The sequence below is a fragment of the Orycteropus afer genome, unplaced genomic scaffold, assembly GCF_000298275.1.
Source record: "Orycteropus afer afer isolate SDZICR_OR568_19922 unplaced genomic scaffold, OryAfe1.0 scaffold00026, whole genome shotgun sequence".
NCBI lineage: Eukaryota > Metazoa > Chordata > Mammalia > Tubulidentata > Orycteropodidae > Orycteropus > Orycteropus afer.
Genome location: NW_006921613.1, coordinates 17,604,438 through 17,630,310, shown reverse-complemented (window position 1 = coordinate 17,630,310; position 25,873 = coordinate 17,604,438). Strand labels below are relative to the sequence as shown.

The 25,873-nt window shown below is 38.6% G+C and overlaps 1 protein-coding gene across 1 annotated transcript in view; it reads right to left on the bottom strand.

The window, feature by feature from the left end:
• UBR1 (ubiquitin protein ligase E3 component n-recognin 1) overlaps positions 1-25,873 on the bottom strand; it is a 224,454-nt gene that overhangs the window by 160,897 nt on the left and 37,684 nt on the right. The window contains exons 2-3 of the mRNA XM_007935324.1: positions 16,103-16,359; positions 13,760-13,838 (exon numbers count right to left, since the gene is read on the bottom strand). Of these exons, the coding sequence (XP_007933515.1) occupies positions 13,760-13,838; positions 16,103-16,359 (336 nt within the window). The remainder of the gene's footprint in view (positions 1-13,759; positions 13,839-16,102; positions 16,360-25,873) is intronic.

The window sequence follows — 25,873 nt, the reverse complement described above, 5'->3', positions numbered from 1 at the left end:
ATTGACTAAGCATGCAATCAAGATGTGTTGATTATTACTCGTGATTGGAATGCAAAAGTTGGAAACAAAGAAGAATCACCAGTAGTTGGAAAATAAGACCTTGGTGATAGAAATAACACTGGAGATCGCATGATAGAATTCTGCAGGACCAACAACTTATTCATTGTAAATATGTTTCTTCAACAACACAAACAGCAGCAATATACATGGACTTCGCCAGATGGGGGACACAAGAATCAGACTGACTACATCTGTGGAAAGAGGCAATGGAGAAGCTCAATATCTTCAGCCAAAATAAGCCCAGGAGCTGATTGTGGAACAGACTATCAACTGCTCAGATGCGAGTTCAAATTGAACCTGAAGACTATTTTAAAAAGTTCAATTAGAACCAAAATATGACCATGATTATATACCTCTTGAATTTAGAGACCATCTAGAGAATAGAGTTGATGCAAGGAACACCAGTGATCGAAAACAAGAGGAATTGTGGGATGACATCAAGAACATCCATGAAGAAAGTAAAAAGTCATTAAAAAGACAGGAAAGGAAGAAAAGACCAAACTGGATGTCAGAAGAGACTCTGAAACTTGCTTGCCCTTAAACAAAGAGTAGCTAAAGCAAATGGAAGAAATGACAAGATAAAAGAGTTGAAGAGAAGATTTCAAAGAGCACCTCGAGAAGACAAAGTCAATTATTATAATGAAATGTACAAAGACCTGGAGTTAGAAAACCAAAAGAGAAGAATACACTTGGCATTTCTTAATCTGAAAGAACTGAAGAAAAAATTCAAGCCTCAAGTTGCAACACAGAACGATTCCATGGGCAAAACATTGAACGAAGCAAGAAACATCAAAAGAAGGTGGAAGGAATACACAGAGTGACCATACCAAAAAGAACTGGTTGATGTTCATGCATTTCAGAAGGTGGCATATGATCAAGAACCAATGGTACTGAAGGAAGAAGTCAAAACTGCGCTGAAGGAATTAGTCAAAAACAAGGTTCCAGGAATTGATGGAATACCAAAAGAGATGCTTCAACAAGCAGAGCAACACTGGAGGCACTCACTTGTCTATGCCAGGAAATTTGGAAGACAGCTATCTGGCTAACTGACTGCAAGAGATCCATATTTATGCCTTTTCCAAAGAAAGGTGATCCCACAGAATGCAGAAATTATCAAACAATATCATTAATATCACACGCAAGTAAAATATTAACTGAAGATAATTCAAAAACAGTTGCAGCAGTATATTGACAGAGAACTTTGAGAAATGCAAGCTGGATTCAGAAGAGGACGTGGAACGAGGGATATCATTGTTGATGTCAGATGGATCTTGGCTGAGAACAAATAATACCAGAAAGATGTTTACTTGTTTATTGTTGACTATACAAAAGCATTCAATTGTGTGGATCGTAACGAATTACGGATGACGTTGAGAATGGGAATTCCAGAACACTTAATTGTGCTCATGAGGAACCTGTACATGAACCAGGAGGTTGTCATTTGAATGGAACAAGGGGAGACTGCATGGTTTAAAATCAGAAGGGAGTACATCAGGGTTGTATCCTTTCACTACACTCATTTATCTGTACGCTGAGCAAATAAGCCAAGAAGCTGGACTATATGAAGAAGACCGTGGCATCAGAATTGGAGGAAGACTCATTAACATCCTGTGATATGCAAACAACACAACTTTGCTTGCTGAAAGTGAAGATGACCTGAAGCACTTACTGATGAAGACTGAGGACAACAAAAATCCTCACAGTTGGACCAATAAGTAGCATTAGGATAAACAGAGGAAAGACTGAAGTTGTAAAAGATTTAATATTACTTGGTTCCACAATCAGCACCAATGGAAGCAGCAGTCAAGACATCAGACAATGTATGGCACTGGGCAAATGTGCTACAAAAGACCTCTTTAAAGTGCTAAAGAGCAAAGATATCTCCTTGAAGACTAAGGTGCACCTAACCAAAGTCATAGTGTTTACAATAACCTCATATGCATGTGAGAGCTGGACAATGAATACAGAAGACTGCAGAAGAGTTGATGCTTTTGAGTTATGGTGTTGGCAAAGACTTCTAAAAGCCCCATGGATGGCAAGAAGAACTAACAAATCTATCCTGGAAGAAGTGCAGCTGGAATGGTTCTTGGAAGTCAGAATGGACAGACTTTATCGTACCTACTTTGGCCATATTGTCAGAAGGGACCATTCCCTGGAGAAGGGTATCATGCTTGGTAAAGTGGAGGGCCAATGTAAAAGGGAAGGCCTTCAACAAGATGGATTGACACAGTGGCTGCAATGATGGGCTCGGGTACAGCAAGGATTATGAGGCTGGCACAGTACCAGGCAGTGTTTCATTCTGTTGTACCTAAGGTCGATATGAGCAGGAGTCGACTCGATGGCATCTAACAACAACCACAATACTGTGTATATATTCTCAACAATAACAACAAAAATACAGTAATTTAACATATAAAAAGAACAATCAACAAAATAAACATCAATAGCAATGGGAAAAGTTTCTTAAAATGTGAGTTCAGATTAAAAGGGTTAAAAGGTTTCTTGTTAAAGTTTGCAGCAGGTTCTTAGGCACATGACTAGCAATTTCACCTTTATAAACTCACTGCCATCGAGTGGTCCTGACTCACAGTGACCCCTCCTTGGGTTTCCAAGGCAGTATCTCCATGGAAGTAGATTTGCCCAACCTTCCTTCTGAGAAGTGCTGGTGGCATAGTGCCTAAAGCATTTGACTGTCTCAGAAACCCAAGGAGGGGTCACTATGAGTCAGATCCAACTTGATGGCAGTGACTTTTTTCAACTCCATATGGCAGCTCTGGTGGCATAGTACCTAAGGCATTTGACTGCTAACCAGAAGGCTGATGATTCAACCCACCAGCTACTCCTTGGAAGGAAGATTAGGCAATCTACTTCTGTAGAGATACCGCCTCGGAAACCCAAGGAAGGGTCACTATGAGTTGCATCGACTCCATGGCAATGAAAAAAATATATAGAAGATTGCAGTCTAGTAAATTACTTAGTGTGGCTTTTCTACCCATAAGTCTTTGTAAACTCCAAGGTGGGATTTTCTATGAGCAACTGAGGAACTATCCACGTGGGTTATTTCTGTTGGGCGTGGCACAATACAATGTTCTGAGAGGTTCCCACTCTCTCACACATGCTTAGAGTTCTGATACTGTGATTGGCTAGTTTGACCACCCTTCCGGGCTCAAAAGGAGGCCTCCTGGAGGCAGAACTCTCTCTGACTGCTGGTGGAGGAAGATATGCTGCTGAAAGAGACACGCACCCCTGAAAGAGACACGTGCTGCTGGGAAAGAGACGCGAGAGACACGCATTGCTGAGTGAGACACCGAGGGACCAGCACTGCTGGGAAAGAGACTGTGAGAGACTCTTGGCTGAGGGATGGTGGGCTGGGAGAGAGACTGAGCGTTCTTCCTGAACTTGAGTTGTAGCCTGGTGCTTCCCTAATAAACCCTGTAATCTGTGAGTTCTGTGTGGCCACTGCAGTGAATTATCGAACCCAGGAGAGAGGTGGTGGGTGCCTTGGGAGGAACGGTTGGTGAAAGGGCTGGAGGGAGGCAGCATGTCTGGCCTTGCAGTAATAGGCCTTGGGTTACTGCTGGTAATCCTGCCTTCCCCTTGTAGGGTTAGAGGAGGTCAGAACATGTGGCCTCCTTGTCGTTTTTGCAAAGATATAATCTATTAATGTCAATATGTTATTTATATTTACACAGGACTTTAGGCATGCTGTATCTACAAAGAGATACATCAATTATGTCTGTATAACTCCAGAGTATAGAACCAGTACCATTATTTGAGAATAATATTTGAGCACTACTATTTCAACTCAAAACTAAGAAAATTACTAAAAATGTAACAGAATAGGAAAAAGTCCTCACCCTCATTAGTAATATAAATTAAGAAGACTACAATAGACTTCTGAAAAGATGGCAGAATAGGCAGACAAGACACACAGACCCTCTGCAACAAAGAAATGAGAAACCAATGAAACCGATACTGAAGACAATCCTGGAACCCTGAGCTTTGAAGGGAAGAATAAAGTGGATTAAATACCAACTACTAGAAGAATCTGAATGAAAACAGTGAATAAGGAGACAGAGCTACAGATTGCTGACTGTCCTGAGCGCACAGCCATTTTGAATAATTGCAAGCACCATACTGATCTGGAAGTAACCTAAGAATGGGTCTGCTCACCAAGGACAGCATGGGCAAGGACTGCACTGGTGGCTGACAACTAGAAAGGAAAATAGTGAATAAGGAGACAGAGCTGTGGACTACCTGCTATCCTGAGGGTGTAGCCATTTCGAATATTTGCAAGCAATGAGGCCATATTGAATATATGCAAGTGGTGTTCTGACCTGGGCAGGAACCTAAGAATAGACTCCACTTGCCGTGGACAGCACATGCAACTGCACTGGAGGGTGACAACTAGAAAGGTGTGATAGTCCCCTTGTTGCTCTCGGTGAACAAAGATGTGGCCATCCCCCACCTCCACTCACCTTCTTGACAGGCAGAAATTCCATCCCAGTCTATGCCCTGACAGAGTCTGGGTGCCCTACCTCCCCCTGCAACTTTTGTTTTTGTGTGTTCATTTCTAAATTATTCATTTTTTCTTCCTCCTTTCTTTCTATTTATTTCTCTTTCCCTTCCCTGGTTCTTTTTTGTTTTTTTCTGTTTGCTTTTCCTGGTTCCCTTTGTTCTTTCCTTTCGTCATCCCATACCTTGTTTTTGCTTTTGCAGTTTTCCCATTTTTTTCTTTCCTATTCTTTTACTCTTGCTTTTTCTCTCATCAATCCGCTACCCAGAAATTGTTGGATTTTTTTTGTCATTATTTTTCTTTTGTCTTAATATATTTTTCAAATTTTTCTTTTCTTCTCATTTACTGATTTATCTTTTTTTTTTTTTTTTAATGCAATTATTCCTGTTTGTTTACGTAGTTTGTGTTTTTAGTTCTCGTTTTCTTTTTCTTTTTTTTTTTGGTGGGCTTTTTTTTTGTTTTAGCAGCAATGGTTCCCACACAACCCAATCATACCTGTACCTCCTGCAGCCCCATCCAATGAGTGAGGGCCAACACTTGCTTCTGCACCAACTGACCAACGACAGATGGAGGCCGATACCAGCTCAACTCACCCTCAACTGCTCTTTATAAACAGCTGACAGAGATCTGTGCACATACTCTCATTCTCTATCATACCCACCATGAGACAGGTGGTGAGTACCTAAGTGCTACCAACTAGAAAATCAAGGAGCACAGTACCCTGCTTACACATATATATCAAAACAAAATAAGGAGGGGGGGACCTTGGGAGAATCACACCAACATACAACCACAAATTAAACATAAAAACAGTAACATCACAATGTCTAAAAGACAACTAACCGTCCCAGTACACCAGTACACACAAAGAAGCAAGATAAAGTAGTAAATCAAGGGACTAGGATATAATCCCAGAAAATATCCCTGAGGAAGAAGCAGCATTTGAACTCCCTGATAAAGAATTATACTTAGGTACCTTCAATGGATTGAGAGACAGATCAAGGAAAACCCTGACAAGATCAAAGAAAACACTGACAAAATTAAGGAAAACACAGACAATACTCCAGAACAATTTAGGAAAACAATATAAGAACAAAGTGTATTGTTTGTTCAACATATAAACAAAAAATTATAAATGATACAAAAACAACAAATAGAAATCCAGAAAATTAATACTAAGATTTCAGAAATAGGTAACACATTGAATGGGCAAAGGAGTAGAATTGAATCAATGGAAGACAGAAATAATGAGATTGAAGACAAATACCTTGATACTACTTTGCTAAGGGATCAATCAGCAAAAAGATCAAATAAAATGAAGAAAGCCTAAGACTCACATGGGATACTGGTAGCATAGTGCCTAAGGCACTTGACTGCTAATGAGAAGGCTAGCAGTTCAAACCCACCAGCCACTCCTTGGAAGGAAGAAGGGCAATCTACTTCCGTAGTGATACCACCTCGGAAACCCAAGGAGGAGTCACTATGAGTCAGGTCCGACTCAATGGCATATAACAACAGCAACAACAATCAGAATTCCAGAACAGGAAGAGACAAATACAACCACAGACAAAATTGTTGAAGATTTATTGGAAGAGTATTTCCCTGATATGATGGGAGACAGGAATATATCCATTCAAGAAGTTCAATGAACCCCAAACCAGACAGATCCCAAAAGAAAATAACTAAGACATATCAACATCAAATTCACCAAAACCAAAGACAAAGAATCCTGAAAGCAGCATGAGAAATATGAAAAGTTACCTACAAAGAGCAACCAATAAGACTAAGCTTTGATTTCTCAGCAGAAACCATGCAGGCGAGAAGGCAATGGGATGATATATATAAAACTCTAAAAGATAAAAACTGCCAACCAAAAATTATTGTGATGGTTATGTTTGTGTTTCAACTTGGCTAGGCCTGGTTGAGTGGCTGGGCAGCTGGATGTAGTATTCCTCATGATGAGACTGGTATTCAACTCTATAGTGGAATCTATTGGGAGCAGCTGAGTAGCTGCCTTTGGGTATGTGGTCTGCTTCCTGTATATAAGGAGAAGCTTTGAGAATGGTCTCTAGCCTATGGCATGCTTGGACCCTGCATGCAGCCGTGTCATTGCTCAGCAGCCTGCCATGCTCTGTCAACCTTGGGACTTACAATGGACTTAATGGCCTGAAGTGTGGTTTGATAACATTGGAACTGTGCCTTTTTACTTGTCAACCTTGGGGCTTCTCAGCCTCAGCAGCCAGCAGCTGTCTGAGTGAAGAAACACCTCTAGCTCCAGTGGGCTGGAAGCAGGAAGTGGAGCTGGACCCCAAGGTTGAGGGGCTTTCACCCAGCCCCTAGAGCCTGGCACTGTGAACTTGGACATAAAGCCTCCAGATTGTAAGAATAAACTCCTGTTTGTTAAAGCCATCCCATTTGTGGTATATTGTCAGAGCGGCACTAGGTAACCAGAACAATTATATACCCCACAAAACTTCCCACATATATGATGGTAAAATTAGGAAATTTCCAAAAAAAAAACAGAAAGTAAAGGAATTTATTAAAACCAGATCAACCTCACACGAGATGCTAAAGGAAGTCCTTCAGACAGAGAACCTACAATAGCAGACAACAACTGATGATTAATACACATGACAACATAACCCAGAAACCAACAGAGTTATAGAAGTATCCAAAGTAAAATTAGCTTACAAGACTGTAAACAGTGAACCAGAGACATCAATTGGTGAGGACAACTACAAAACAAAAAGAATAAACAGTGTAGGTACAGAACTTCTAAATGGTGAAGAAGTCAAGACAAATGCAAGAGAGAATACACTGTTCTAAATTTAGGACAAAAACTATAAATAACAGTGTAACCTCAAAGAAAAGATGATAAATCTTCACATCAAAATACGAAAGAGGAGAACATATTTAGCAAATACTAAAACAATAGCAAAGAAGGAAATGATAACAAAATTCATAAACAAAATAAGCTCAGCACAGAAAATTATATAGAACAAAGAAATCAGGAACACAAGAAAAAAAACCACATAACGTGACATCAATAAATTCATACTTGTCGATAATTACACTGAATGTAAATGGATTAAAGGTACCACTCAAGAGACAGAGTTACAGACTAGATAAAAAATACATGACCCATCAATATGCTGCCTGCAAGAGATTCACCTTAGACACAAAGAAAAAAACAGACTAAAAAATGCTGGGAAAAGATATATCAAGCAAATGACAATCAAAAAAGAGGAGAGGCAATATTAATTTCTGATAAAATAGACTTTAAGACATATACCATCATAAGAGACAAGGAAGGACATTATAAAATGATTAAAGGATAGTAAGTATTTACACACCCAATGAAAGAACCCCAAATACATAAATCAGACTTTAACAGAACTGAAAAGACAAATAGATGACTCTACAATAGTAGTGGGAGACCTTAGTACACCACTTTCAATAAAAGATAGAACAACTGAAAGAAACTGAACAAAGATGCAGAATAACTTAACAATACAATCACAAGCAACTTGACCTTAAAGACATATTATAGAGCACTTCACACAACAATAGCACAATATACACTCTTTTCCAGTGCACGTGGAACATTCTCTAGGTTAGACCATATGTTAGGCCACAAAGCAAGCCTCAATAAATTTTAAAACACTGAAATACTGCAAAGCATCTTCTCAGAGCACAATGCTATAGAATTAGAAATCAACACTAGGAAGACCAACAGAAAAAGAGTAAACATATGGAAAATGAATAATACTCTCTTTAAAAATGAGTGGGTAATAGAAGAAACAAAAAATGAAATTAAAAAATTCCTCTAATCAAGTAAGAATGAAAACACAACATACCAAAATCTTTGGGACACAGCAAATGCAATGATGAGAGACCAATTTATAACAATAAATGCACATATCAAAAAAGAAGAGTAAGCACAAATCAACACCTTAACTCAACATCTCCAACAATTAGAAAAAGAGCAGCAAAAAAAGAGCCTATAGTCACAAAAGAAGATTCAAGCAGAAATGAACAAAAAAGAAAGACAACAGAAAAAAATCAGCAAAACTAGAAGTTGGCTCTTTGAAAAGATTAATAAAATAGACAAACCACTGGCAAATTAAAGTAAAAGATGCAAATAACATGAACAAGAAATGAAATGGGTGAGGTCACAACAGAAATAAAAAGAATAGTTATCACTATACTATGAAGAACTGTGTACACCCAAATTTGAAAACCCAGAAGAAACACTCTACTTACCTAAACTAACACAGACTGAGGTAGAAGAAAATTTGAACAGACTCCTAACAAAAGAAGAAATTGAACAGGTCATAAAAAAAATACCAACCAAAAAAAGTCCCAGCCCAGATGGTATCATTAGAGAATTCTACCAAACATTCAGAGAAGAATTGACATAAATCCTACTCAAACTATTCCAGAACATAGAAAAGGACAAGTTCCTCCCAAATTCATTTTATAAAACAAGCATAACCCTGATACCAAAACCAGGCAAAGACAGCATGAAAAAGGAAAACCACAGGTCAATATCCCTCATGAATATAGATGCAAAAATCTTCTACAAAATCCTAGCCAAATGACTCCAACAATATATCAAAAAAATAATATATCATGACCAAGTAGGATTCATACCAGATATGTAAGGAAGGTTCAACATTAGAAAAGTAATCAAAGCAATCCATCACATAAATTACATGAAGGAAAAGAATCACATGATCATATCAATTGATGCAGAAAAGGCATCTGATAAAATCCAACACCCATTCCTGATAAAAACTCTCAGAAAAACAGGAATAGAAGGGAAATTCCTCAACAGAATAAAGGGTGTATATGCAAAACCAACAGCCAACATTATTCTCAATGGAGAGAGACTGAAACCATTCCCCTTGCAAACAGGAACCAGACAAGGATGCCCTCTATCTCCACTTCTATTCAGCATTGTGCGGGAAGTCCTAGCCAGGGTAATAAGGCAAGAAAGGGAAATAAAAGGCATCCATATTGTAAAGGAAGATGTCAAACTATCCCTATTTGCAGAAGATATGGTCCTATATATAGAAAGCCCAAGAGACTCAGCAAGAAAATTACTGGAACTTACTAAAAGATTTAGCATAGTGGCAGGATACAAGATCAACAAACAAAAATCAGTTGGATTCCTCTATACCAGCAAAAAGATTGCTGAAAAGAAAATAAAGAAATGAATACCATTTACAATAGCTACCAAAAAGATAAGGTACTTGGGAATAAATCTTACCAGAAACAAAAAGACCTGCACAAAGAAAACTACAAACACTACTTTAAGAAACTATAAGCTATTTACATAAATGGAAGAATATACCATCCTCATGGATAGGAAGATTGAACACTGAAAATGTCATTACTACCCAAAGCAATCTATATATTCAATGCAATCCTGATCCAGATTCCATCAACATTTTTTAAAGAGATGGAGAAACCAATCACTAATTCTATATGGAAAAGAAAGAGATATCAGATAAGCAGAGCACTACTGAAGAAGAGTAACAAAGTAGGAGGTCTCACACTTCCAGATGTCAAAACCTACTACGCAGCTACAGTAGTCAAAACTGCCTGGTATTGGTACAAGAACAGACATTATGACAGTGGAATACAATTGAGAACCCAGAAATAGATCCATCTACCTATGGTCAGCTGATCTTTGACAAAAGGACAAAATCCATTAAATGGGAAAGAGATAGTCTTTAACAAATGGTGCTGGCAAAACTGGATATCCATTTGCAGAAAAATGAAACAAGAGCCATACCTCACACAATACAAAAAAGCTAACTCCAGATGGATCAAAGACTTAAATGTGAAACCTAAAACTATAAAGTTCATCAAAGAAAAAGCAGAGGCAAACTTGTTGTTGTTGTTGTTGTTATGTGCTGTCGAGTCAGCCCCAACTCATAGCAACCCCTCCTTGGGTTTCCGAGGCAGTATCACTATGGAAGTAGGATTGCCCAACCTTCCTTCTGAGGAGTGGCTGGTGGGTTTGAACCGCCAGCCTTCTGATTAGCAGTCAAGTGCTTTAGCCACTATGCTACCAGAGCTCCTACTTAGGGGCTCTAATTTATGGCATAAGTAGACTATCAAGCATGACCCAAACTGTACCAACTGTAAAAGATAAACTAGATGATTGGGACCTTCTAAGAATTAAATTCTTAAGTACATCAAAAGATTCTCCAGAAGAGTAAAAAGAGAACCTACAGATAGGGAAAAAATATTCGGCAATGACATATCTGGCAAAAGACTTATCTCTACAATTCATAGAAAACTCCAATACCTCCACATTAAAAAGACAAACAACTCAATTAATAAATGGGTAGAAGACTTGAAGAAACACTTCACCAAAGAAGATATTCAGGTACCAACAAACACACAGGTAATGTTTGCAACCATTAGTCATTAGAGAGATGTAAATCAAAACAACAATAAATATTGTCTCACCCCAGCACTAATAGCAAAGTTCATCAAGACAAAAAATAACAAATGCTGGCAAGGATGTGGAGATAAATGGGACTCTCATACACTATGGTGGGACTGTAAAATGATTTCACACTGTAGAAATCGGTATAGCAACTCCTTAAAAAGTTGGAAATAGAAACACCATTTGATCTAGCTAGCCCATTATTAGATGCATATCCTAAAGAAGTGAGAGCCAGATAATATACTATACAAAACTTTCCACCTCCTACTTTGGCGAGTAGCGACTGGGATCTTAAAAGCTAGCAAGCTGCCATCTAGATGCAACGATGGGTCTCTCCTCATCAAGAGCAAAGAAGAAAGAAGAAAACCAACATTAATGGAAATGATCAGTCCTAGCGACTTGTACACCATCTGATCTACAACTTATACAACTATGAGACCAGAAGAACTAGATGGTGCCCGGCTACCACTGTCATCCACTTGGAAGGGATGTAGGAGATCCTGGATAGAGAGGGAGAACAATGTGGAACAAAACTCAAAATCATTTGGAGAAAAAAAAAGAAAAAAGAAGGTGGGGACCAGGTTTGCTGGTCCAATAGAGGCTGGTGGAACCACTGAGACTATGGCCCCTAGCTGCCCTTCAGGTCTGGAATTGAACCCACACCTGTGGTTTCCAGCCAAACAATGTACAGGCATGTGAGTTAAACATTTACCTCAAGTAGACACACGCCCTGAAGAGAACAATCATGGGAGAAGGAAGGGCTGCTTATGCACAGGGAGACAGCTCAGGGCGCAGGAGAGTATGGAGGGATGGTCACTGGGAAGAGGTAACTCTGGGGAGGAAGAGGAAGGGGAGCTGTTGCATTGTAAACTGTGGTCAATGACATGAGACAAAGTATATGTGAACTGCTGTATGGAAAGTGAATTCGCTCTGTAACTCTTCACCCAAATCACAATAAATAAAATAAAATTAGAAAAATAATAATAAAGTTGTCTTAAAGGTTTAAAAAAAAAAAGAAGTGAGAGCCAGGACACAAATAGATACATGCACACCCATGTTCATCACAGCACTATTCGCAATAGCAAAGAGATGGAAACAACCTAAGTGTCCATCATCACAGGAATGGATAACCACAATGGAATACTATGCAACACTAAAGAATAATGTAAAATCTGCAAACCACCACACAATGTGGATCAACCTAGAGGGCATTAAGCTGAGTGAAGTAAGTCAATCACAGAAGGACAAATATTCTATTAGTCCACTACTGTTAAAAGTCAAGGAAAGGTTTATATATGGAAGGATACTTTCTTTGTTGGTTACCAGGAATGGGAGGGGAGTAAAGGGGAGGGAAAATTCCTACATAGGTTAGAAATATATATATGTGTGTGTGTGTGTGTAGGAAGATGTCAAACTATCCCTATTTGCAGATGATATGGTCCTATATATATATAAGATTATTACTGGTTACCAGGGGCAGGAGGGAGGGGGAAAGTGGAAGCTTTTATTTGTAGGACATTGAGTTACACTAAAGGTGGTGAAATATTTTGCAAAAGAATAGCACAATGTGAAAAATGTCATCAATGTCTCTGAGCTGTAAATGTGGAAGTTGTTATGTTGGTGAATGTCTTGTGCATGCTTTCATCACAACAAAAGTGAAAAATAAATAAATTAATTAAGAGTACAATGAGATACTATTATAGATCTACCAGATTGGCTAAAATTAATAAGATTAACAATAGCAAATCTTTCAAGGATGTGGAGCAATGGGAATTCTGATACTACTGGAGAACCCACAAATTGGTATTATCACTTGGTTAACATTTTCACATTATCAAGTATGATTAAAAATCCGTATACCCTAGAACTGAGCAATTCTATTCTAGATATATAACCCAGAGAAACTCCTGAACACTGTACAAAGATACACAAACAATAATATTCATATACAAATAGGACTATTCACACTAACCCCAAGTGGCAAACAATCTACATGTCCATTTACAGCACAATAAATAAAGACAATATGGTTCACTGAATACTGTAAGGCCAACAGACAAACTACAGCTATATACACAATGCTGAGTGAAAGAAGGTATAAACCAAAAAACTCACTGCTGTCAAGTGGATCCTGACTTAGAGCAATCCCTCTTTGGATTTTCAAGGTGGTATCTCTACAGAAGTGATTGCCCAATCTTCCTTCCAAGGAGTGGCTGGTAGGTTTGAACCGCCAGCCTTCTAGTTAGCAGTCAAATGTCTTAGGCACTACGTCTCCATGATTCAATTTATATAAAGTTCATATTGGCTAAACCTATCCAGTATGATCTAGGGAAACCAAGGAAACCATTACCACAAAACACAGGAGAAGTTACCTCAAGGTAACCAGATCCAGAGAAGGGACAAATGGGGAGCTTCTAAGGGAATGGTAATGTCCTATTTCATGACCTGAGCAGTTACAGGTGTTCACTAATAGCTATTCTTTAAACTTGTCATATGCTTTATACAATCTTTTGTACAAAAATGATGTATCTCACAATAAAAGAAAAAATTGTAAAGAGCTCTTAAAGTAGTGGATGTCCTATCACTGGATATGTTTACCGGAGACTGAAAGTTCACCATCAGAGCTATTATAGCAGAATTTTGAATATTGGTGAAGAATTTGGACTAGGTGATTACCAGACTTCTGATAATCCAGAGATTTTATGGATCTATTTTCATACCTTGTAACGATGATTTTTATGAACACTATTCTGGAAGCAGTCCATACAAAGTACACACGTTGGATCAATTGCACAGTCCCTGAAAAAGATTGAACATGAGATTCCAAAATTTAGATGATTCCCACTGATCCTTAAGGTATGACTATAATATGAATGATCTTCCTGGTTGATGCACAGCTGAATATAAACTGAATTTCAAAAATGTTTTGAACAAAGACAACATTGTAAGCATAGTTTTAGCCTCCAGCTGGAATATTTAAATGTTAAGTTTAAATATTTAGTTTTGTTTCATCGTTCTTATTACTTTGAAGTTTCATTTAGTTTCAAATGATAAAATTAAAATTAGAAATTAGTTTTCTGGAAAACTATCAGCTTTTTAAAAGTCTGCCATCATCTCACTTGATCGTATTTCTAAATATATTTAATCAACACCCACTGTTTGTAAATGAGACTTTAATAAAGATAAGATTCATTAGAATATAAGCACCATAAGGGTAGGGATTTTTTTATTCATTTTGCATACTGATGTGCTCCAAGCACCTAGAACAGCACTTGGCATATAGTTAGTACTCAATATTTGTTGAATGAATGAAAATAATTCAATGCATCTTAATCTCTCCTCTAATATTCAACATTTTCAGGGAAACATTAAAAATGATGTAAATTATCAGGGGCCAGGAGTGCATGGAGGGATGGACACAGAGAAGAAGTAACTATCGGGAGGAAGTGGGAGGGGAGTTGTTTCACTGGGGTAAATTGTAGTCAATGTCATGAGACAAAGTATATGTGAACTGCTGTATGGAAAGTGAATTTGCTCTGTAAACTTTCACCCAAATCACAAAAAAAAAAAAAAAAAAAGATGTAAAATCAGTACAAAGTGCTGAATTAATTTTTAAATGGTTCCTTAGAAGAGTTCCTTTTTTAAAAAGGATTTTTTTAAACAGCAAATTTAGAGATGAATTGGGATGCTCTAAACAAATAAATTTTAAAAGGCTGATAGCAAATAAACATTAACTAGTAATTTTCTGAAAAAGAATTATCTACATGATCAATTGTCAGAACAGACTGGGCAATCTACTGCCGTGGAGATACCTCCTCGGAAACCCCAGCAGGGTGGCTATGAGTCGAAATCGACTTGACAGCAGTGAGACATGATCAATTTAGCACAAGATTTCTCAGCACTACTGCCATTTTGGACTGCATGATTAATTGTTCAGGGGGTGAGGAGCAGAGCAGGCTGTCTTATGCAATGCAGGATATTTAGTAGTGTCCCTGGCCTCTATCTACTAGATGCCAGCATAATCCTGAGTCGTGACAATAAAAAATGTCTCCATGACATTTTGAGATATGCGGTCTACAAAAAATGTCTATTACACTTTAGTTGAAATTGATTGGGCTTCAGCTAAATAAATCTATGAAGAGAAATGAACTTTACTATGCTATAAAGCAAAATAGTACACAAAGTGCCACTATTAACTGTACATAAACCAGTCAAACCTAGAATTATAGGGAATTACAGTATATCTGAAGACAATTCTCCATATTTATAAAGTCTAAAAATTCACACTCCTAACATAAACTACCTCTAATAAAGGAGGAAAAACTGAAAGTACTGCTAAGTTCCATAAGTAAAAAAGTTCAGGCAGCTACAGGGAGTAAAAAGGTTATACCATGATGTTTAAGGCAACTGCTCTCCCCACCGGAAAAAAGCCTAAAGCTACTTCCAGTTTCCGTACTACTTGTGCTCTTTATTCAGCTAAATTCCAATTCAACAATAAATTCCTACTGTGCTTCTACAGGGCCACAATCCCTTAGCCGAAAACCCCTGGAAACGGAAAAGTTGGTGGTTTTTTTTTTTTTTTTTTTTTTTTCCAATGGTAGGTTTGGCACCAAATCTCATCCAGGGATAAAAAATAACCTGAACTGACATAAGACTACAGATTTATACTACCTGCTGTGAATATTCATAGACTGACTACTGTGTCCCCTAAGTCTGCCAAGGGAAGTTACATAATACATACTATAAGCACCACTGCACCTTTCTAAAATCTGAAAAATTCAAATTCTGAAAGACACCTGGCCCAAAGGATTTCTACATTATAAGAAAAGGAAAAAATACATCACAGATATTTGTGGAGAACAAGAAGAAAAAAGAACTGCTCAAATCCAAGTCATATATCCAAAAACAGGTTGTTCTAGCTAAAACAGACATATAAGTGCCTAATAAAAGGAAATTAATTTAGTAACATTAAATAGATTATCAATAGTAAACTAAGAAATGTACATCATGAAATAGGTACCACAAATGTAATTATAACCATTCCTGTAAGTTCCAATTCTTACCTACAAGAATATGTTGTCTCTCCACTTTTGAAAACCTTCCCACAGAGTTGAAATGCTCCACTGTGCTTCAATTTCTCTAAGCAAATATCTGGATTTTCTCCAAATAAGTACCATTCCAGTGGAGTGAATATTGACATTTGTACATTCTCCTCCTGCTTTTCCAAATCTGGGTCCATTTCAGCAAAATAAATTTCTGGCACTAATTGTGCCAAATGATGCGAGAAAGTAGTATAAAAATCAACTTGCTGATCCCACCACTGCAAGAAAAGAAGACAAAAATTAAACTTTGTTATAAGTTTCTTCTTAAAGGTCTAGGGGCATAAGTATTTTATTTACATTATATAATGGCATAATTATATAATTCTGGTGAAATTTACAATATTCTTACCCTTTATTAATACAAAAAGAAAGTGCTAGATTAATTTAAAAAATTATAACTTTTGGGAATAGGTTTGCCCACCTACCATTGATATCTGAAAAAAAGAAGAGCAGTTATAAAGGATGAGAATTACCCTTCCTTCTGAAACTGCCAATTCATACCATGAGAAGGTGATTCTATTATAGTTCAGAGGCTATACAGACAAAGTATTCCCCTGTTCTTATTTTAATTGCTTCAGAGAGCCATAAGGTTAATGAAATACCAAAGTTAACATTCTCAGAAAGTTTTCAGAACACAAAAAGCACTAACCATAAGAGAAAAAAAAAGTAGATAAACTGGACCTCATCAAAGCTAAAATCTTCTGCTCTTCAAAATGCAGTGTTACAGATGGCAAATAAGTACATGAAAACATACTCAACAGCAGTCATAAGGGAAGTTCAAATTAAGATGATAGTGAGAAGCATCTACACAACATATTACACTGTCCAAAATAAAAAACTGATAATATCAAGTCCCGCAAGAGGACATGGAGAAACTAGAACTCTCAAGCACTGGTGGGGATTCAAAATGCTACAGCTACTTTGGAAAAGCACTTAACAGTTTCTTATAAAGAAGAGTACACACTTACCATATGATCAGATATCAAACATCTAGTTATCTACACCGAAATTAAATATTCACTCAAAAATCTGTGTGTGAACGTTATATAGCAGCTTTATTCACAATAGCCAAAAGTTGGAAAGAATCCAATAGTTCTTTGATTCAATTAGTAAAATAATTAGCCAGATACATACACATCATGAAATGTTTTTTGTTGTTGGATGCCACTGAGTCGATTCTGACCCACAGTGATCACGTATGACAGAGCAGAACTGCCCCATAGTTTTACTGGCTGTAGCCTTTATGGAATTAGAAATTAGATCGTCAGGTCTTTCTCCCATGGAACCACTGGATGAGTTCAAACCTATCTACTAAGCCCTGAACTGTATGCACATCAGGGCTACTTATACTATGGAAATCGTACTACTCAGAAATAAAAGCAAAGAACTATCGATATGTGAACCATGACCACGGATTATCTCAAAATGCATTATTCTGCAAGAAGTCAGAGTCAAAAGATATACTATATGTTTCCATTTATATAACATTCTGGAAAAAAGCAAAACTACTATATACGTGGAAAACAGGGCAGTGGTTGCCAGGGATTGACTGTGGAGGGTTGGGACTGACTACAAATGATGGAATCTTTGAGGGCAATGAAACAGTATCTGTATTGTGGTGGTAGTTACAAACTATTTGTAACTGTCCAAACTCACTGAATTAATTGCACAAAAAAAGTGACTTTCACTGTATGTAAATTACGAAAGTGAATAAAATTGAACATAAAAAGATGAAAAGGAGAGCTAAAGATTGGGACAAAATATATATACAATCATACACTGATTATTTTCACCCTAGGACTGGGAACAAAGCAAAGATAATCTGTTCTCTTTCTTCTATTCAACAATGTACTGGTGGACTTGTTGTGTGCCATCAAGTCAATTATGACTCATAGAGATTTTGTATGGCAGAGTAGAACTGCTCCATAGGGTTTCCTTGGCTATAATCTTTCATGGGAGCAGATCATCAGATTTCCTGCACAGCCACTGGTGGGCTCAAACTGTTGACCTTTTGCTTAACTGAGTGCTTAACTGTTGTGTCACCAGGGTTCCTTATTGGATGCCCTAGACAATGAACTGGGAGCTCTGGTAGCATAGTGGCTAAGACACTTGCCTGCTAACCAGACGGCTGGCGGTTCAAACCCACCAGCCACTCCTCGGAAGGAAGGTTGGGCAATCCTACTTCCATAGTGATACTGCCTCGGAAACCCAAGGAGGGGTTGCTATGAGTCGGGGCCGACTCGACGGCACATAACAACAACAACAACAACAGACAATGAACTATAACAAGAAAATGAAGTAAGTCCATACTCTGGAACTGAGCTGGCAAAAATCTGACTCTTGATTTCCAGCAAGATGGCAGAATAGGCAGACAAGCTACACAGACCCTCTACAACAAAGAAATGAGAAATCAATTGACACAGATACAGAAGATAATCCTGGAACCTTGAACTTTGAAAGGAAGGAGGCGTAGTGCCTAAGGCATTTGACTGTTAACCAGAAGGCTGGCGATTCAAAGCCACCAGCCAGCCACTCCTTGGAAGGAAGACCGGGCAATCTAATTCTGCAGAGTTACCACCTCAGAAACCCAAGGAGGGGTCGCTATGAGTCGAATCGACTTGACAGCAATGAGGTGTTTTTTTTTTTTTAAATGAAAAACTTATTTCAAAGGAGCTCTGGTGGCATAGTGGATAAGGCATTTGGCTACTAACCAGCAAGTCAGTGGTTCAAGTCCACCAGCTGTTCCACAGAAGGAAGATGGGGCAACCTACTTCTATAAAGATTTACAGCCTCAGAAACCCACTGGGGGTCACTATGAGTCAGAATCATAGTTTGTTGTTTTGTTTTATTTTTCAATTAGAAGAACCTTAATGAAAACAGTGAATAAGGAGCTGAATAAAATGGAGCAGTGGGCTGTCAGCTGGACTGATGGTGTGGCCATTTTGAATATTCAAGTGGTATTCTGATCCAGGCAACAACCTTAGAATCAGCTCTGCTTCCTGAGGACTGCACAGGCAACCACACTGGTGGCTGATGAGTAGAAAAGTGTGATATTCCCCCTGTTCCCCTTGTACTCCATACCCTCTCAGCGAACAGAGTTGTAGCCATCATCCACACCACCCACTGACCTGGCAGGAATTCCATCCAGGTCCAGGAGCCCTGAAACAAACTGCCTTCTGGGCAGGTAGGGACTGGTCCCAGCACTAAGCGCCCTGTTTCCAGCTACATTGTGGGCCAGTAGGAACTTTTTCTGAGACTAGGTAACCTACACCCAGCCAGCATTTGGGATGACAACTTTTATTCTGGGAAGAAAACTATGCTCCAGGTACGTTCTGAGAAAGCAGGAATTCTCTCTAGGACTAGATGTCCTGCACTGGCTGAAACTCCTTCTGGATTCAGGTACCTAGCTCCCAATTGTCTTCTGGATAAGCAGAAACTTTTTCTGGGCCCAGGAGCCTTGCACCTAGACACTTTCTAGAGCAGCAGGAACTCATCTGAGATCAAATCCCCTGTCCCCAGCTGCTTTCTAGGTAGACAAGAACTAGCTCTGAGATCAGCTGCCCTGTTCCCAGCAGCATTTTGGGCTGGTAAGAACTTTTGCTGGGACCAGTTGCCTTACACCAAGGGCCCTTGTGGGTAGGCAGGAACTTTTTCTGGGAGTAGGGGTGCTGCGCCCAGCTGCCTTTCTAGAAGGTACGAATTTCTTCGACTCCCTGTCCCCAGCTGCATTCTGAACAGGCAGGAATTCCTTCAGAAACCAGGTGCCTTGCTCCTATGGCCATGTGAGCTGGCGGGAACTTTTTCCAGGTCCAAGTGCTCTGTCCCTAGACATCTGGGACTACAGGAACTCATCTGAGATCAGGTGACATGCCCCCAATTCTATTCTGAGTAGGGAGTAACTAGTAGCAGGACAAGTTACCCTGCTCCCTGTTGCCTACTCAGCCAACAGAAACACAGCCTGGGTGCCCTGCCTCACCTATTTCTGGTTTTGTCTATTTGTTTGTTTTCAAAATATTCCTTTTTTATTTCTCTTTTTCATTCTAGTTTTTTCTATTTCCCTTCCCTGGTTCTTTTCTTTTTCTTTTCATGGTTTGCTTCTTTTTCTCTTTTCATTCTCCCCAATGCATGTTTTTCTTTTTTTTTTTTTTTGCATTTTCCCCATTTTTTCTTTATTATTCTTTTTCTCTTGCTCCTTTTTCTTACTGTCCCTCCCATGATAGTATTTCTTTTGTTTCCTTTTCTTTTTTGCCTTCACTAGTAATGTTTTCCTTTATTGCTTTTTCCTTTTGCAGTTGTTGCTGTTTGTATGTGCCATTTGTATTATTTGTTTTCTCGGGATTTTTTGTTTTTGTTTTTTGGTGGTGATGTGTTTTTTTGTTTCTTGGTCCAACCAGGAAAGAGATAGCAACTGCATCCACATGACCCAACCACACAACCCAACCATACCTACACCTCCTACAGCCCCATCCACTGGGCAAGTGCCACCACTGGCTTCAACAACAACTGATCAATGGCAGATACTGGACAGTGCCAGCCCAATTTGCCCTCAACTGCTCTATGTGAACAGCTAACAGAGATCTGTGCACACATGCTCAACCTCTATCATACCCACCAGGAGAAAGGTGATGAGTGCCTAATGGCTGCCAAACTATCGTGCAGAGTAGCACATAAGCCTCACTCACTCAGACATATCAAAGTTAATTAAGTGGAAAAAAAAATTGGGCAAATGACACCAACATACAATCACCAATTAAATATAATTACAAAATACCACTAAGTCTCAGAGACAACTGACAATCCCAGTTCACACAAAGAAGCAAGATAGAGTAGTACAAACAAGGGACCAGAATACAGACCCAGAAAACCTCCCTGAGGAATAAACAGCATTGGAACTCCCTGACAAGAAATTCAAAAGAATTATATTTAGGTGCCTTCAACTGAATGAGAAACAGATCAAGGAAAATTCTGACAAAATTAAGGAAAACACAGACAGAACTTAGGAAAACAACAGCAAATAACAAAATAAATGAAAAATTAGAAACCATACAAAAACAGAAAATAGAATCTAAGATTCTATTCTATTTCTACTAATGCAAAGATTTCAGAAATAAATAACACATTGAAAGGATAAGGGAGTAAAACTGAGTCAACGGAAGAGAGAGTTAGTGAGATTGAAGACAAATCTCTCAATATTACTTTGTTAAAGGATCAATCAAAAAAAGATCAAAACAAAATGAAGAAATCCTAAAATTTATGTGAGATACTATCAAGAGGAATAATTCATGTGGGATCAGAATTCCAGAACAGGAAAACACAAATAAAACCACAGAGAACCTTGTTGAAGAGTTGTTGGAAGAGAACTTCCCTAATATGATAAAAGACAAGAAGATATCCATTCAAGAAGTTAAATGAACCCAAAACACAAGGGACACCAAAAGAAAATCACCAAGACATATCATAAGCAAGCTTACCAAAACCAAAAACAAAGAAAGAATCCTGAATTTAGCATGGAAAAAATGAAGTCACCAACAAAAGACAACCAATAAGACTAGGCTCTGATTTCTAAGCAGAAACCATGTAGGCAAGAAGGCAATGGTATAACATATATAAAACCCTGAAAAAAAAAAAAAAATTGCCCATCAAGAAATACATACCCACCAAAATTGTCCCTCAAATACGATGATAAAATTAGGACATTCCCAGATAAACAAAAGTTAAGGGAATTTGTTAAAACCAGACCAACATTACAAGAGATGCTAAAGGAATTCCTTCAGATAGAGAATTAACAATAGCAAACAACCGATGATTAACACACATAATGATATAACCCCAAAACCAACTCAGATATAAAAAGTATGCAAAGTAAAATAAACTTGCAAGACTGTAAACAGGGAACCAGAGATATAAATTGGTAAGTGAGGACTACAAACCAAAAAGGAGATAAATAGTGTACATAAAGAACTTCCAAATAGAGAGGAAGTCCAGACTACTGCAAGAGAGAACACACTGCTCTAAACTCAGGAAGAAAACAATAAATCACAGGATAACCTAAAAGAAAATGAACCTTCTCCAAAAAATAGAAAAGAGGAGAGGCATGGATATTTAGCAAATACTAAAACAACAGGAGCTCTGGTAGCATAGTGCCTAAGGCACTTGACTGCTCACCAGAAGGCTGGCGGTTCAAACCCACCAGCCACTCCTCGGAAGGAAGGTTGGACAATCCTACTTCCTTAGTGATACTGCCCAGAAACCCAAGGAGGGGTCGCTATGAGTTGAGGTCGACTCAATGGCAAACAACAACAACAAAACAACAGCAATGAACAAAATGAGCTCAGCACAGAAAATTATATAGAACAAAGAAATCAGCAACACTACAAAAAAAATAACAAAATGTTTGCAATAAATTCATACTTGTCTATAATAACACCAAATGTAAATGGATTAAATGTAGCAACAGAGACCTAAGAGTTGCAGACTAGATAAGAAAACATGACCCACCAATATGGACAAGAGACTCATCTTAGACACAAAGGCAAAAACAGACTGCATATCAAAAGTCAGGAAAAGATACATCAAGCAAATGGCATTCAAAAATTAGCAGGAATTAATTAGAAATGCCATTTGATTCACCAATCCGATTACTAGGTATATATCCTAGAGTAAGAGCCAGGACAAGAACTGATACATGCACACTCATGTTCATCACAGCACTATTCACAATAGCAAAGAGATGGAAACAACCTAAGTGACCATCAACAGAAGAATGGACAGCCAAACTATTGTACATACACATAATGGAATACTATGCAACACTAAAGAATAATGTAGAATCTGCAAAACACTGCAGACCGTGGATGAACTCAGAGGACATTATGTTGAGTGAAATAAATCAATCACAGAAGGCCAAATATTATATTAGTTCACAACTTTTAAAAACAATCAAAGAAAGGTTTATATATGGAAGGAAACTTTCTTTGTTGGTTACCAAGGATGACAGTGGAGGGAAGGGAACACTGCTAGATATGTAGAGTCAAGTACTGATTTTAGTGAAGGGAAGGGTAATGTATCAAATGTGAGTGATCAACACAGTGGCACTGAGGTAGAGGAAGACATAGAAAGGTACACAGGACATATAGACAACAAAGTTGAACCCTTTTGTATATATAATACTGCATTATCAGTGATGGCAAGCACTGATCTACAGGTGGATAGATGGATGGACAGGCTGAATCATCAGGTATATCTAGATGGGGGGAGTATATAATAACCACATATAGGGTTAGCAGACGATGTTTCTACATATATATTTATATATGCTGTAAGAATGTCTGGTTGTATACTAGAACTGACAAGACACAAGGTTATGGTGGCTTCTTGGCCACAGCCAGCTACCCTGAGGGAACAAGTAGTCAGACCTGTGGGCTCAAGACCATGGTTGCAAGGGAGATCAAGCTCAACTGGCATAACATACTACATCCTACTTTGGTGAGTAGCAACTGGGGTCTTAAAAGCTTGCAAGCAGTCATCTAGATGAAACGATGGGTCTCTCCTCATTGGAGTGAAAAAGAATGAAGAAAACCAAAGATGCATGGAAACTATTAGTCCAAGGGACTGGTAGACCACACTATCCTCAGCCTATATGACCATGAGCCAGCCCAGAAGAACTAGATGGTGCCCAGCTACTACTGTCAACCACTGAGAGGGGAGCCAGTGCAGGAGATCCTGAATAGAGTGGGAGAACAATGTGGAACAAAACCCAAAATTATATTAAAAAAAAAAAAAAAAAAGACCAGGTTTGCTGTGTGATAGAGCTTGGTAAAACCCCTGATACTATGGTCCCTAGTGACCCTTCAGGTCTGGAACTGAACTCCTGTGACTTTCAGCCAAACAACAGACAAGCATATGAGGTGAACATTTACATCAGGTAGACACACTCCTTGGAGTGGTCAATCATGGGAGAACAGAAGGGTAGTGTTTACAAAGGGAGATAGCTTGAGGTGGGGAGCAAGAGTGCATGGAAGAGAAGGATACAGGGAAGAGATAACTATGGGGAGGAAGTGGGAAGAGAACTGTTACACTGTGGGAAATTGCAGTCAGTGTCATGAAACAAAATGTGTATGAACTGCTCTATGGAAAATGAATTTGCTGAGTTCCGGTAAGATGGTGGACTAGGCAGAAAGACTGCACAGACCCTCTTCAACAAAGAAAAGGGAAACCAACTGACACAGACACAGAAGATAATCCTGGACCCCTGAGCGTTGAAGGGAAAGATACAGAAGTGGACTAAACCCCAACTAGCAGAAGAATTTACATGAAAATACCAAAAAAGTAGATAGACAGAGCTGCGGTCTAGCGACAATCCTGAGCGATCCTGACAGCACAGCACAGACAGCTTTGAGAGTGCCGAGTGGTGGTAGGACCTAAGAATTAACCCAAAAATCACCCTACTAGCCAAGGACTGCACGAAGGAGTGCTCTGGTGGATGGGGAATAAATCGAGAAAGGTGGACTGAGCTGTGGACTTTTGCTGGTCGGGAGGATGCCGCCATTTTGAAGGTTTAAAAACGGCTTGACTATTTTGGATATTTAAAGAGACAGCACTCTCACAGATTCCTGGGGCTTAAGAACACATCCTGCTTGCCACCAACCCCCAGGGCACTCTGGACCTGCAAGACTGACAAGGTGCGACATTCCTCTTATTACTCTTATACCCCACATCTGCTTGGTGAATGGAGGTGCAGCGATCCCCCACTCCCAGCCACCTTCTGGACCCACAGGAACTCAACCACAGTCTATATATTCAGATGGAGCCTGAGTGCCCTGCCCTGTCCTCCACCAATTTTTTTTTCTCTTTTTTTTAATTTTAATTTTTTCTTTTTTGCTTTCTTTTTCTGGTGATTAGTTTGCTTCTATTTGTCTGTTTTAAAACAACGATTATTACTAATACTTTTGTCCTTTTTACTACTATTCTTAATCTTCCCCTCCCAGGTCCTAGTTTTCACCATTTTTTCTCTTCCTTCTTCCTGGTAGAAATTTTATTTATTTATTTATTTATTATTTATTTTAATATAAGTTGTTCTTTTTTCCCCATCTTTTTTTCTCATGGTTAACCCCATTCCTTGTTTTTCTTTTTGCATTTTTCACATTTTCTTTTCTTTCATTATTCTCCTCTTTTTTCTTTCAGTGCCCTATCCCCAGATATTGCAGGTTTTCTTGTTTTATCTTCTTCTTTTTCCCATTTTTCTTTTTTTGATTACTGTTCCTGTGTGATTACATGGTATCTTTTTTGTCCATGTGCTTTTAGTTTTTGATGGTTATTCAATTGTAATTTTTGTCTAACTGAGTGGGAGACAGCAACAGTCCTCATAAGACACAATTACACCCATACCTCCTGCAACTTCACTTACTGAGTGAAAGCCACTACCTCCTTCTTAACTAATGGGCCAAAGATAAAAAACCACCAAGAAGAGCCAGAATCAACCTTGGCTGCTCTTCACAAACAGTCAACAGAGATCTAAATACAACAATGCCACGATGCCTCGGAGACAACAGACCATTACAGTCCATACAAAGAAGGAGGATAAAATGGTAGAAACAAGGGAGCAGGATACAGACCCAGAACACATCCCTGAGGAAGGAGCAGCATTGGAACTCTCTGATAAGGAATTCAAAAGAATTAACTTTAGATATCTTCAAAGGATTGAGAGACAGACCAAAGAAAACACAGAAAAAA